The sequence below is a fragment of the Podarcis cretensis genome (assembly GCF_951804945.1).
Source record: "Podarcis cretensis genome assembly, chromosome: 13".
Lineage (NCBI taxonomy): Eukaryota > Metazoa > Chordata > Lepidosauria > Squamata > Lacertidae > Podarcis > Podarcis cretensis.
Window position 1 is genome coordinate 34,829,651 of NC_137182.1, and position 13,255 is coordinate 34,842,905.

At 43.2% G+C, this 13,255-nt stretch overlaps 1 protein-coding gene across 1 annotated transcript; it reads right to left on the bottom strand.

The window, feature by feature from the left end:
• Positions 1-555: 555 nt before the first annotated feature.
• LOC307201609 (serine protease 27-like) lies at positions 556-9,140 on the bottom strand (the record flags this gene model as incomplete). Its single annotated transcript, XM_079950888.1, has 6 exons — positions 556-1,894; positions 2,837-3,009; positions 3,700-3,971; positions 4,508-4,670; positions 4,766-4,792; positions 9,092-9,140. The coding sequence occupies 6 exons, from the start codon at positions 9,138-9,140 to the stop codon at positions 1,655-1,657; spliced, it is 924 nt and encodes a 307-aa protein (XP_079807014.1). The 3' UTR covers positions 556-1,654.
• Positions 9,141-13,255: the final 4,115 nt, after the last annotated feature.

Genomic DNA, 13,255 nt, shown 5'->3' on the forward strand with positions numbered 1-13,255 from the left:
AAACTGGAAGTGTCCTGTCTATTCTTTTCCTAGCCCCAGCACCAAATGCTAAGTGATATATTTATATCACTCCTTCCCTGCTACTTTTGGCAACTGCAATTTCACATGGTGTTTTTTTAAAGCAGCAGCATTAATTGCAGTCCTCATGATAATTAAAGGGGAAGGTAATAACCAGTTGAAAGTCAGGGATTACCTGTGGAAATGCTGAATAAAATCCCTTGTTACATCTGAGCAGACATTTCCCCTTCCACTTAAATGAGATGAGAATTTGCCTTAGAGATAATAATCACAGGTGCTAAACATGTCTGAACATCTGTCCCAAATGACCATTGAGTCTCATTTAATTTAACCTGATTCACACCCTACTAAATGGGGCTAGAATTGCAGCTGAAATCGCTAATCATCTATTTGTGCATAGAAGTGCTCTCTCATCTGAAGGTGTCCTGGGTAAAGATTCCATGAAAATATGTGTCTTGAATCTATGTCTTGTACCATGTTGGTTCTGGCAACATATGTGCAGTCAGACAACACAAAGTAAATTTTCAGTTGAGCCACTTTTTATTTTTTAGACCTTTATTTCTTTCCAGGTTTGAGAACAATCTCAATATTTGGCATTTTTGTCTGCCATTATTTCATTTCTTTTTGGTATATGTGTGTGTTTACAATATATTTCCAAAATCCCACTCTTGCTCATAGTCCCAGACTGCTTAGACCAGGGGTCATCAAACTTTTTCAGCACGGGGCCAGTTCACTGTCCCTCAGACCTTGGGGGGACGACGATTATATTTTGAAAAATAAATGAATGAATGAATTCCTATGCCCCACAAATAACCCAGAGATGCATTTTAAATAAAAGGGCACATTCTACTCATGTAAAAACACACTGATTCCCCGACAGTCCACGGGCCGGATTTAGAAGGCGATTGGGCCAGATCTGGCCCCCAGGCCTTAGTTTGCCTACCCATGGCTTAGACTCACAACGAGTAACTTTACCCAATGGATGAGAAGATTGGAAGTCACTCTGAGAATAAGAGGAGTCATTTCTTGGATCAAACATGAGAAGCCTACAGATGTTGCAGCATCAATAAGCCTATGGGGACATCTAAATGATATAGCAGTGTCTTTTATTATGGATAGTCTTTCACACTCCTAACTGGCTCAGACCAACAATTGTGACACAGCCACTCAGATGATTGTCAGTTTACAGAGAGCCTTTGCATTTACAAGTAAGACTTCTCATCAAGCTTGGATGTGGGAACTATTCAAATTGAACTTGACTACAGGAAGAACTGTAACAGTCACATGACACAGTTCCTAACTGTTGTTGAGAAGTTGAAACTAGCAAATTTCAAATTGAATGGATTGAAGGTTTGCTACTTTGTGGGGTAACTTGGACCAAAGTTAGAGACACTTGCCACTCGCTTGGTGGCAAATCATTAAAATAAATTAAGGTTAGATTTAATACAATGTAAAGCTGATAGAAAGTCTATAGGATAGCTCTCTTCTGTAACATAGATGAGGTACCATTGTTTTATGATGTTTCCCAGAACTCCAGGTATTTCATATATCCAAAAATGCTTTCCCGGTCACCTTTGCCAGATATTGGTCACAGCAAAGAAGCTATAGCAATCCTGACCCTGCATACTGTTGGTAGTTAATGAAGGCAGTGTAGCACTATTAGTACCAGAAACTGGGCACAACCCCTGCTTGAGGCACCATTGATGAAATTGGCAGTCACTTCTGGGGCATGTCTCAAGATCCAACTGCTGTGGACACTGACCCGGGTATAGACACCAGGACGCTTAGGGGCACCACAAATATCCCCCCAGCTCACCACACCAGCCACAAGCCAAGCCCCACCCCACGGGCAAATCAATGGTCCTCCTGAGTCCCCCTGTAAAGAAAAATAAAGGAATAAATGGTTATCCACCAGGAATACATATCCCCAATACCACCACTGCCACCACCTGCATCTTATGCAGGAAGTGCTAAATGTCCTCTCTGCAGGAGCCTTGGAGATGAAAGAAACACAAGCACCCACTCCCACAAGCAGAAGTGCTCCCATGACTCCGGAGAGATCAGATTAGTGACTCATGTCCTCCTGTATGGCTCCTTTTATTGTGAATGGTGCACAATGTCTATTGAACCTTATCAAATCTGCCAGGATGATCAGATGCATTTTACATCCTTTAGCTCCTTCTGGATCAACATGCATCTCTCACTCTCTGTGTGGCCATACACTGTGCTGCAGAAAGCAAAACCTACCAGGAACTGATTCTAGACATTTTGTAATTTTCCTCTTTGGAGTTTGTGACAGGATTCTAAGTTTTTAAGTTGCTTATTTTACTCTCTCCTGCCATCCCAGCAGCTCAAAAGCAGAGGCACAAAACAATTAAGTCCAGTTTCAAAATTACCTAACTGTGCCACTGATAGTCATTGCACTAGTGTCACACTAGCTTCAGGAAGTGCTTAGACAGGGCAGCACTGCCGGCTTTTATGCCTCACTGGTTGTTAGGGCATGTGTGCAGCCAATGCTCTCTCAGCCTGCGAGGTACACCCCCCAAAAGAGTCCATTGATTGGCCAATTTGAGATGCAGCAGCCAGTGGGAACTCAGTGGGATATGCCCCCAACGGTGACTGAGTGTGAGAGGCTGCAACAGGGACCCACCCAGGAAGAAGTAAGCATCCAATTAAATTTCTCTTCAGCCATGAAAGGTGGGCAAGTGCCTCTCTCAGTCTAAGCTGTTGTAAGGATAAAATGTGTTTCAGGAGGGCAGAAGGTTGAGCTAATTGGAGGAAAGGTAGGATAAAAATGTCATAAATGAATACATTGTACCTGGCAGGCATCCCTTTTCCCTTCCATGTATCCTGCACACATCATGTCATCCTTGATTACACTAGTACTTGGAGTTTTTTCATCTTTAGAGTCACTGTAAAGGGCCTCACAGGTAGCTGTATCCATCAGCGGAAGCAACACTTCCTGTAGGAGCTCTGGCTCAGGTAGTGGGACTGGGAGAGAGAGAGAGAGAAAGAGAGAGAGGTGGGAGATAATGCAAATTTGTCCAAGGTGTACTTTGATCAAAGCCTCATTCCTGAAACCTGCTCTGCACTTTTTGAAACAGGACTTTCTGGCTTCTAAACTCTAACTAATGAGTTGACAAAGTGACCTTGAGTGTTTCCATTTTAACTACCATTTTACTAACACAGAGGATGGAATACACGTTCTCCCTAAGATTTCTTTCTTTATTAAAAGCACCCACCTACACAAATGGCCAGCCCCCCAGAGGCAAACATCAAGCATAGTGATTTGCCAGGGACAGGTAAAAGAAAGCAGGAACTATCCTAGGTAAATAGGAACTCTGGTGTACTGCTAACAATTCTGATGCCGGCAGGTGGCAGCCTTGAGTAGCTTGGATCCTAGCACCCTTGAAGAGCCCATTGCTGATTTGTGTCCTGGGTTTCCTTTGGAAAGGTTTTTCCTAGTCCAGTGCCTTGAGCAGCGTCAGGTGACTGGGTCTAGCTGCCATTTTAATATCCCAAAATTTCACAGCATTGTGCAAAATAAAAGTGGTGGTGGTACTTTTGCTGCTCACCAGTCATTTCCAGGCAAAGATTTTCCAGCAACATGGGAGAGAGAGGCACAGCAGAGGGGCCCTCCCAAGGCCCCGTCAAATGTGTAGCCAGCCCTGACTTCCTCACCTCCCGATTGGATGTTTCCCCAGCCTGCGACCCAACACCCCAACCTGGGAAGGAAGGAGATGGAAGGTCCTGGGATGCAGGCAGGCTGGATGCGGTGGGTGAAGTTGACGGGGCCTTCCAGTTCCATAAGTGCAATATCATTGCCATCCCTGTATCCCAAGAAGTCAGCGTGGATGATGATTTGCTTCACAAGAACTGACACAGCTTCAGGTCCAGGGTATGAGAGATTGTGGGCTCCCAATTTGACGACAAACAAGGAGGGATCTGTAATACTATAGACAAAGATGCTGGCTAATAAAACACAAGAGGAGAAAGTGCAGTAGTGTATTCAGAGCTCTGGTTTCAAGGAAACTGTCAATTTGGGGGAGGCAATAGGGTACAAAAGTGTGAAAGAAGAAGGGGAGAAGAAATGAGAGCAGATGAGTAAAAATACTTCCAGAGTCCTGTGAGAAAGGAAAAGGGGAAGACACCTTCAATGGCACATTCCAACCAGAATGAGGATGAGTCAAAGCAGGATTAGCAAGGGGGGCTTAATGAAGGGGAGAGGGCATGGCCTGGGAGACTCCTGAGGGGTCTGATAAAGAGGAAAGGAGGGTTGCATTTGGCCCCTCAGACCTGAGGTTTCCCAACCCTGAAATATAGCAAATGACAACCACCTTGGTGAGGAAATGAGAGAAGATGGCTACCAGAATGCCTGGATTGTCTGAAAGGGGAGTATCATTTTACAGGTAAAAAAATAAAAAAAGATGGGAACAAGGTCTCCAGGTTTCCCTAAGAAGATAGAGAAGTCTGGGGGCTCTCTTCTCACCTGCTAAAGCAATGTGCAGCTGTGAGTACCCAGCGTGAGGCGATGAGGGTTCCCCCACATTGGTGTGAGTCGAATAACTGCAAGCTGGCCTGCCATGGCCATGCACCCACCTCAGCCTCCTCACCACCTACAATGCGGGCAGAGGGGACCAGTTGGCCACAGGCTGTGGAGAGAGCAAGATGGGCTGGTGAGCATATTGGAAAGGAGATCCCCCCCCAAAAAAAAAAGACAAACCCCATCAAAGAAGTTGTTACTCACCTGGTGATGGCTCAGCTTCTCTAATACCTGCAAAGACAAGTGAGGAAAAAATTATTAGAAGCCACAACTTTCCATCATTTTTGGCCACAAATGGTTGTAATGAGAGAGTGGCTGTATGCAAAGGAGCATTTTATATTGAATAGGATTACTGGAACAATCAGCTCAGTATTGTCTAGTCTGAGTTACCGCATCCCTCTATGGTCTCAGGTCCTCCTTTACATAGAGAAGGCTATGTGTCCCACTTTACAAAGAATGGCTCTCTATTTGAATTATAGAGTTGTAGAGATTGGAGGGACCACAAGGATAATTTGGTGCAACCCCTCAATCTAGGAATATTTGGCCCAACATGGGGCTCAAACCCATGACCCTGACCTGAGATTAAGAGTCTCACGCTCTACCGACTGAGCTATCCTCTTGGCTGTCAGAAAGTATCCTCTATGTGAAGGACATTATCTGATCATAGTTAAGTTTAAAGATAAAGAATAATGAGAAGGGAGAGCAGGGGCCTTGGAATAGGCCAGCAAGGCTTAGCATCTGGGCAGCAGACACAGGCCACCTAGTCACAGCTGCCCCCACTATGGTTTGATGTATTGTATTTCTTCTTGCAGTAATTATTTATACATTTGCATTAATTTACATAAATTAGCATATGCAACATTTGGGCAAATCTATACCCTCAGTTATCCTCTTTTTGACAACACATTTCCTCTTTCTGATGATGTGTAAGTGTCAGGGCTGTCAGGCAGGCGGGTCCATCTCCAGGTCAGAATGAAGACTCAAACTTCTGGTCTCTTGCTGTGGGAAATGGCTGCCTCCCACATGAGCGGACCCTAGCCGTGCTAGTAATTCAGGGTTGATATGGGTGTAATTAGCCCCAGCAGACTTCCCAGGGTGGGGGAGAAGTGTCTCACAGACCCACAGATCGTCCGTGATCTATCAGCTTGCATCAAGGTGCAAGCGGCAGGGACGCTGGGTCTAAGAGAACAGCACGGCTGGCACTCTCCAGAGCCACTCATACATGCAACAGACACCCTTTTTTTCATAAGTATAAGATTTGGGGGGGGGGGGACAGGCATGTTCCAGATGGAGGAGGAAAAGGGGGGGGGGAACATGCAAAATTATACAGTTGCTGGATGCTGAATTTCAGACTTTAAACGGACTCTCATCTTGAAACATGGATTAAGGAGGTGAGCAACCACTATCTTTTCGTATTTGCTATGTTACATCATGATTTAGCGAAGCTCAGCCAGAAAGAATTTAATTACTTAAACAAAACCCAAGAGACGAAAATTATAATTGAATGCATGATCCACAGCCCTCAATGGAAAACTCTGAGAAGTTGGCAAAACAAGATCAGATATGGCAACTCGGGCTGAAGATGGAAGCAAAATGGTGATTATTATTGCGCAGCTACAAAAGAAAGGAATTCTTATGGAAAAGAGCTCCTTTGGACTTGGGGTGTATTTTGTTCTAAAATATACAGTGGTACCTCGGGTTAAGAACTTAATTCGTTCTGGAGGTCTGTTCTTAACCTGAAACTGTTCTTAACCTGAAGCACCACTTTAGCTAATGGGGCCTCCTGCTGCCACTGTGCCGCCACTGCACAATTTCTGTTCTCATCCTGAAGCAAAGTCCTTAACCTGAGGTAATATTTCTGGGTTAACGGAGTCTGTAACCTGAAGCGTATGTAACCTGAAGCATATGAAACCAGAGGTACCACTGTATCTGCTTGTATGGATTATTTTTATACATGATTGTGGACAGAAGGACGGAGAGCGCTAGATTCCTGCCAGTTATTCTAGGGCCCTGAGGAGCTGGGGGAGGTGGTCCTTTTGTACTTGGAGTATACAGCTGGGAAGCATGCCCCACAATACAGCAATATATACAGACATATACGTACACCAGCTCATTAAGAGACATCAGAGAGAATTTGTTGACTTGCTATTTATAAACTTTCCTTTGGAATAAAGCCCGGTGCCTTTAATGAGAACTTGACAAACAAAGGAGAGATAAGAGGACTGAATACCAAATAATTGGACAGAGAATAAGATGATTTTAAAAATGCCTCTTGCGGGTTAACTACACGAAAACTTTGCTACAAGATGTGAGCCACAGAAACAACGGCTGATAAGACTGAGAAGAAGAATGGATAATATTAGTTTTGAATTTGAAAAATACCGAAAATGCAGAGACATGAATGAGGATGGTTATGTTCAGACATCTGGAACATGGGAACTCCCAAGAAAATTTTTATAATTGGAAAATACAATTGGTGTATTGTTATTATTGTAATTTGGACTGATTTGATTTGTCATTAATTGGAAGATTGTTATTGAAAATGAATAAATCATCTAACCAAAAAAAGAAAAAAGAATGAAGACTCATAGAATCATAGAATCATAGAGTTGGAAGAGACCACAAGGGCCATAGAGTCCAACCCCCAGCCAAGCAGGAAACACCATCAGAGCGCTCCTGACATATGGTTGTCAAGCCTCTGCTTAAAGACCTCCAAAGAAGGAGACTCCACCACACTCCTTGGCAGCAAATTCCACTGTCGAACAGCTCTTACTGTCAGGAAGTTCTTCCTAATGTTTAGGTGGAATCTTCTTTCTTGTAGTTTGGAACCATTGCTCCGTGCCCGCTTCTCTGGAGCAGCAGAAAACAACCTTTCTCCCTCCTCTATGTGACATCCTTTTATATATTTGAACATGGCTATCATATCACCCCTTAACCTCCTCTTCTCCAGGCTAAACATGCCCAGCTCCCTTAGCCGTTCCTCGTAAGGCATCGTTTCCAGGCCTTTGACCATTTTGGTTGCCCTCCTCTGGACACGTTCCAGTTTGTCAGTGTCCTTCTTGAACTGTGGTGCCCAGAACTGGACTCGAGACACAATGGCCCGCCTTTGCTCTCTAGCCCTCTTCCTCCAGACTCCTCACAAGCAGATGTAAACTAAGGTGAGAAGAAGGGACTCCTCCCCCTCGGGCTTGTCTGGCCCATTGCTCAGCAATGTGCAAGGCTCTTTGTGGCCTCAGTGTCAGAGAAGGAGGAGTGCTTGCAATAGAAGGATCGGGCAGTTGCTGTGAAACTGCTCCTCTCTGTCAGAGTCTGTGCCCCTCAATATTTTTTTCAAGTTGGCACCCTGGTTGGTGTCATCTTTCAGCCTAACCTATCTCACAGGATGGGGAAAATCATACATGCCATTCTGACCTTTTTGGAGGAATAGCATTTTTTGTTTTTAACAAGGAAATTAACAGTACATCAAGTGAAATGGGAAAGTCCCTAGCACAGCAGCAAATGAAATAGGCAAACCTTCAGATCACATTACAACACACCTTCCATGTCTCTGCCAATCCAGGAAACTTCTCATTTACTTTCTTTATTAAGACAACAGAATTGTACGTATGAAATACAATTTATATATGATTTAACAAAATGTTCAGTCAAAGCATGTGGATGAAAATATGAAGGTAATTCTACATTATCTAACCTGTTTGATAACACAATTATGATAACTTATATCTCTGTGTAATAAAAATTAGGGCAGTTAGCCCAGCTTTTTTCTTTATTACTATTAAAATATCGTACACACATAGCATGTGTTTGATAGTAACCCATTTTTATTGCTGAATTTGGTAAAGTTACCCCATTTTATCCTAAAGTTATGCTAAAGAAAATGTGTTGAATATGGCCACTAAAGCAAATCAAGCCATTATTTAATTGATGATATATACCGGTAATTGGCAGCCTCCCTGTCCTTGCAAAGAGTATTTGCTGCTGCCAGCATATAAGATGCTAGTTCTTTATGATTTGGCCTCGGTCCTGTATACCTGAATGAACATCTCCACCCCCATCGTTCAGCCTGGACACTGAGGTCCAGCTCTGAGGGCCTTCTGACTGTTCCCTCACTGTGAAAAGTGAGGTTACAGGGAACCAAGCAGAGGGCCTTCTCAGTAGTGGCGTTCGTCCTGTGGAACACCCTCCTGTCAGATGTCAAGGTAATAAACAATTATCCAACTTTCAGAAGACATCTGAAGGCAGCCCTGTTTAGGGAAGTTTTTAATGTTTGAAGTTTTATTCTGTTTTTAATGTTCTGTTGAAAGCTGCCCAGAATTTATTATTATTAACCCCACTGGTCTTTCCACATAATTCAGTAAGATCACCAAATGTAGTGGAATTTCTCAACCTAAACCTAATAATAATTCAGATCTGCCTTGGGAGAGCCTGGAAAGTGAAAGCAGAGAAGAAGAGGTGGCTCTGTGGATCCCTGCACATCCCCCAGCTTCACATTCTGAAAACAGGTGTGCTGAGACAGAAATATTTTCTTACCAATCAGAATGGAGAAGATGATGAGCTCCTGTATCTTAAGACAACACATCTTCCGCTTAAGGACGTCCTGACTTGACTGAGTGACTCTCAACAGAGGCAATGCTCAGCATGCAGAGGAAATATAGAAGAATATAGCTAGAACTGTAACCTAGCCTCCTCAGTGGACTTTGTAATGTAATGCTGACTCATCACAACAGCCCTTGGAAGTTGTCTGTTGCTATTGACTGGGGATTATTTCTTTGACATAAACCTCGCCAACAGGTAGGACTTCTGAATCCCGCAGCACAGGGCAGCACAGGACCCTCAGCACAGGGCAGGAGAGAGAGCAGGGATTAGCTGTCTTATTTAGGGCAGGGGGAGAAAGTATGGATGTTTGGCCATAAGTATGTAAGTGACCCAAGCCATTTTGCTGCCTGAGGGTCTATTGGATAGCCACAACACCCGATTGGTAGCTCCTTGCTGGGTTTAATCTGGCCAATGGGTGCTGTCTAAACACCCTAGATAGACCTATGCACATGTCCCATAGCTTCCTCTTTCAGCTCATGCATCGGAACACCCACCCACCTCTCCCTAATTTTAGGGCATTTTGCGATTGACCTTTCTATGCCGTCGTGTGTCATCTGTCATTGGGACAGGGGCACGGCAGGAATTTTCCCCACTTGGCTGATTGGCTGTTGCCATTTGGGTTTCGCCTGCCATGTAGCAATTTGTCACAACTCGTAAGGTTGCGGATAGGCACTGGTTCATGTGATAGGGATGGGAGAATGGTCTCACCATCCCTATGTGAAGGGTATTCTGTTAAAGGAATCCAGGGACTCAACTTGGTTTGGTCAACCCCCAAGAGGGGGTTGTGCCCATGCCTGAGTCCAGGGGAACATCTGGGGAGTGAACAGAGTCTGTTCCCAGGCCTTTCACTTCCCTCAGGTGTCCACCCTTGGCTGACCTATGATAGAGCTCTGGGTCAGCACTACCTGTAAGGGTGTAGGGAGCTAGTCGAACCAGAGCCTATGCAATCGCTATGCAATGGCCTAAATTCTGCCAAAAACCAAAACTAAAATTTGAGTCAAATGTGTCCTTATTTAGGAGGGAGGTATCTGGGTCCGAACACGCAAAACAGCCTTCAGCTTGCTGATCAAGCTTATAGAAGAGAAGCCACTGTAAAGCATGGAGGACCATGGACAGAAATGTGCCTTCAGCGAAGTTCAGTGTAGGCTTGGCAAAGTAGGTGCTATGAAGGAGTGGACAATAGCCTCTCCTTTCTTCACCCATAGACAGTCAGTAGGATCACATGCTTCTGTTTTGAACCTAGAAGCAGAAGATACACACATAAAATTCTGCAACATGGCCCAATGTTGTTGTTGTTTTCCCACAGCAGCAAAATGGAGAAGAGTGTGATGAGGATATGAAAGTCTAGTTTTGCCTCAGATGGTTTCCCAGCATCAGACAATTTCACAATGTTCTCTGTGGGTAACAACATGACACAGCAGATTTATCCAAATTCAGCAGTTACTTATTACTGCCTACAGAGGACAACAATATTTTACTGTTAAGAGGAGCAATAAACAAATTAACTGAATCGTATGCTGATTCTTATTATCTCGGCATGAATTGGCCAAGCTTTCTTTCCCTCTGGCAGCTTAGCAGACGTAACCTCTCTCTCAGACTTTGAAACCAACTGTGAATGCAGTATACTATTATTTCTTCCACATGGCCTGCTAGCCTGCATCAGGTCTGTGCAGAGTGGGGACACATCTTTTGGGGAACACATCTGGGTACACTTGCCCCAGTCTTTGGAGGGCAAAGCTAGAGGGCAAACCCTCCAAGTGTCCCTAATTTCCAGGGACAGTCCTGGATTTGCAGAAGCCACCCCAGGTTCTGATTTGATCCGAGGATGTTCTGCTTTTCCTTAGGATGTCCCTATTTTCATCAGAGAAAGGTTGGAGGGTAAGGAGTTATGCAACACCCCCCCCCCGAAACAAAGATATAAGTAACTACCGTATTTTTTGCTCTATAAGACTCACTTTTTCCCTCCTTAAAAGTAAGGGGAAATGTCTGTGTGTCTTATGGAGCGAATGCAGGCTGCGCAGCTATCCCAGAAGCCAGAACAGCAAGAGGGATTGCTGCTTTCACTGCATAGCAATTCCTCTTGCTGTTCTGGCTTTGGAGATTCAGAATATTTTTTTTCTTGTTTTCCTCCTCCAAAAACTAGGTGTGTCTTGTGGTCTGGTGCATCTTATAGAGCGAAAAATACGGTATACAACCTTTAGAACACATCTGAAGAGAGTCCTGTATAGGGAAGTTTTTAAATGTTTAATGTTATATTGTGTTTTTATATATGTTGGAGCTGCTGGGGCTAAAATAGCAACATTTATTTTTATTTTTATTTTTATTTTTATTTTTATTTTTATTTTTATTACAGGGCTTCCTTATTTTCATTGGAGAAATGCATGTGGAGGTTCCTCTTTTGTTAATCTTACTTTTCTCCAAGCTCAAGCAAACCTTTAAGGCAGGGATGGAGCACATTTCTCAGCCTGAGGATGGCATTTCCTTCTGGGCGCCCTGCCAGGGGCCACATACAAATTGAAAGGCAGGGCAAGAGCGGAAGTAATTTTTATCTTGGCGCAGTAGACTAGTTTCTACACACACACCCTTCTCTGTCCTCCACTGAGGGAGGCAAGAGGCATTATGAAAGTTCAAGGTCTCATTTCAACCAGGCAAAAACACTCAAAGAAGGTGCAAAGCAGGGCTGGTGTGAGGCATTGCCTGGGGGAGAAGTGATGTCATAAGGAGGGCTGCATTTGGCACTTAGGCCTGAGGTCCCCCATGTCTGTTTTATGACTCTCTGTTTTCAGATTATGCTATTATCCATGACTAATAGCTAACATCATTAGATGCCTCTGGCTCATCATAGATGAATTTGTGGAACCAGTGAGATAAGAGAGATTCCACGCTGCACACTTTTGTACTTGGGACCCTGTTCTAGACACAGCTTTACTGGGATGGTACACAAAGTGCTCTATCCCAGAAAATATGTTTATTCTTATATAACAAAATTTATATACTGCTTAATTAAAAAAAAATCTCAAAACAATGTACATATTGTGGTATAAAATGTGCATTGAAACAGACTTTTAATAGTAAACATAATAAAATTATCAAAATATAAAACGATCAGTGCTTCCCCTCCAAATGTTAAAAGTGTGGCACTGTAGCAACTTCATTGTGAGTACCGAGACCTTTTTCCCCAAAGAAAAAGCACTGGAAATGAATATATTTTAAAACAAATGTACATAATAATACTGCATGTTAAATTATATGTCTGGTTTGCAGGCATCAAAAACTGTACAATGAAAGAAAAATAGGTGTTATCAATTGTCAGACACTAGATTTCTTTTTATTTCTTTTATTTATAGGTTGGCTCTCTGCATTAGCTGGTGCAAGGCTCTGAGCAAAAGTGCTTTTGGAAATTGTAAATTGCCAAAATGATGCCTGATTTGGTAATAATTTCATTACTTCTTTCATTGTACTTTTTATCTCTTTTGTTGCTTATTTTTCTTCTTTGTTTTATTTTTCTTTATTTTTAAAGCCTTTTTTCATGTTGCAACATATGCAATCATTACATCAGCCACTAGATGTCGGGGTTAACTCACTTGCACAACGAGTTTCATTTCCCCTGGTTAAGTTAAATCAATATGTGAAATTTTTTGATAATCTAACTGTAGATTTACTCTTTCTGCCCATGCCATATTCCCTAAGCCTCCACAATTCCTTTGTGGATCACTACACTTTAAAGTAAAATTACAGGAGTTTCACACTGTTCCTTGAATGGTAGGAAAACGTGAGCAGGGAGCATATACTGGTGACAGAGTATATTTTCGGAGGCAAGGGGAAGTTGGACTAGATGCTCGTGGTCCCTTCCAACACAATACAATTCTATTCTATTCTGAACCTACTTTTTCACTACCTGGTAAAAATGTGAGAAGCTAGTAAAAATCAAATTATCGGCAATAAAGGAATTCCAGTAACTCTCTCAAACACCCCAACCACAACCACTATTTCCCAAACTGAAGCTCAGACCAAACTGTGGAGCAAAATTACATACTCCTTGCCCCTGGAGCTTCCTGATCTCACCAGAAAGCATCCACAACCATCCCCCACCCAATT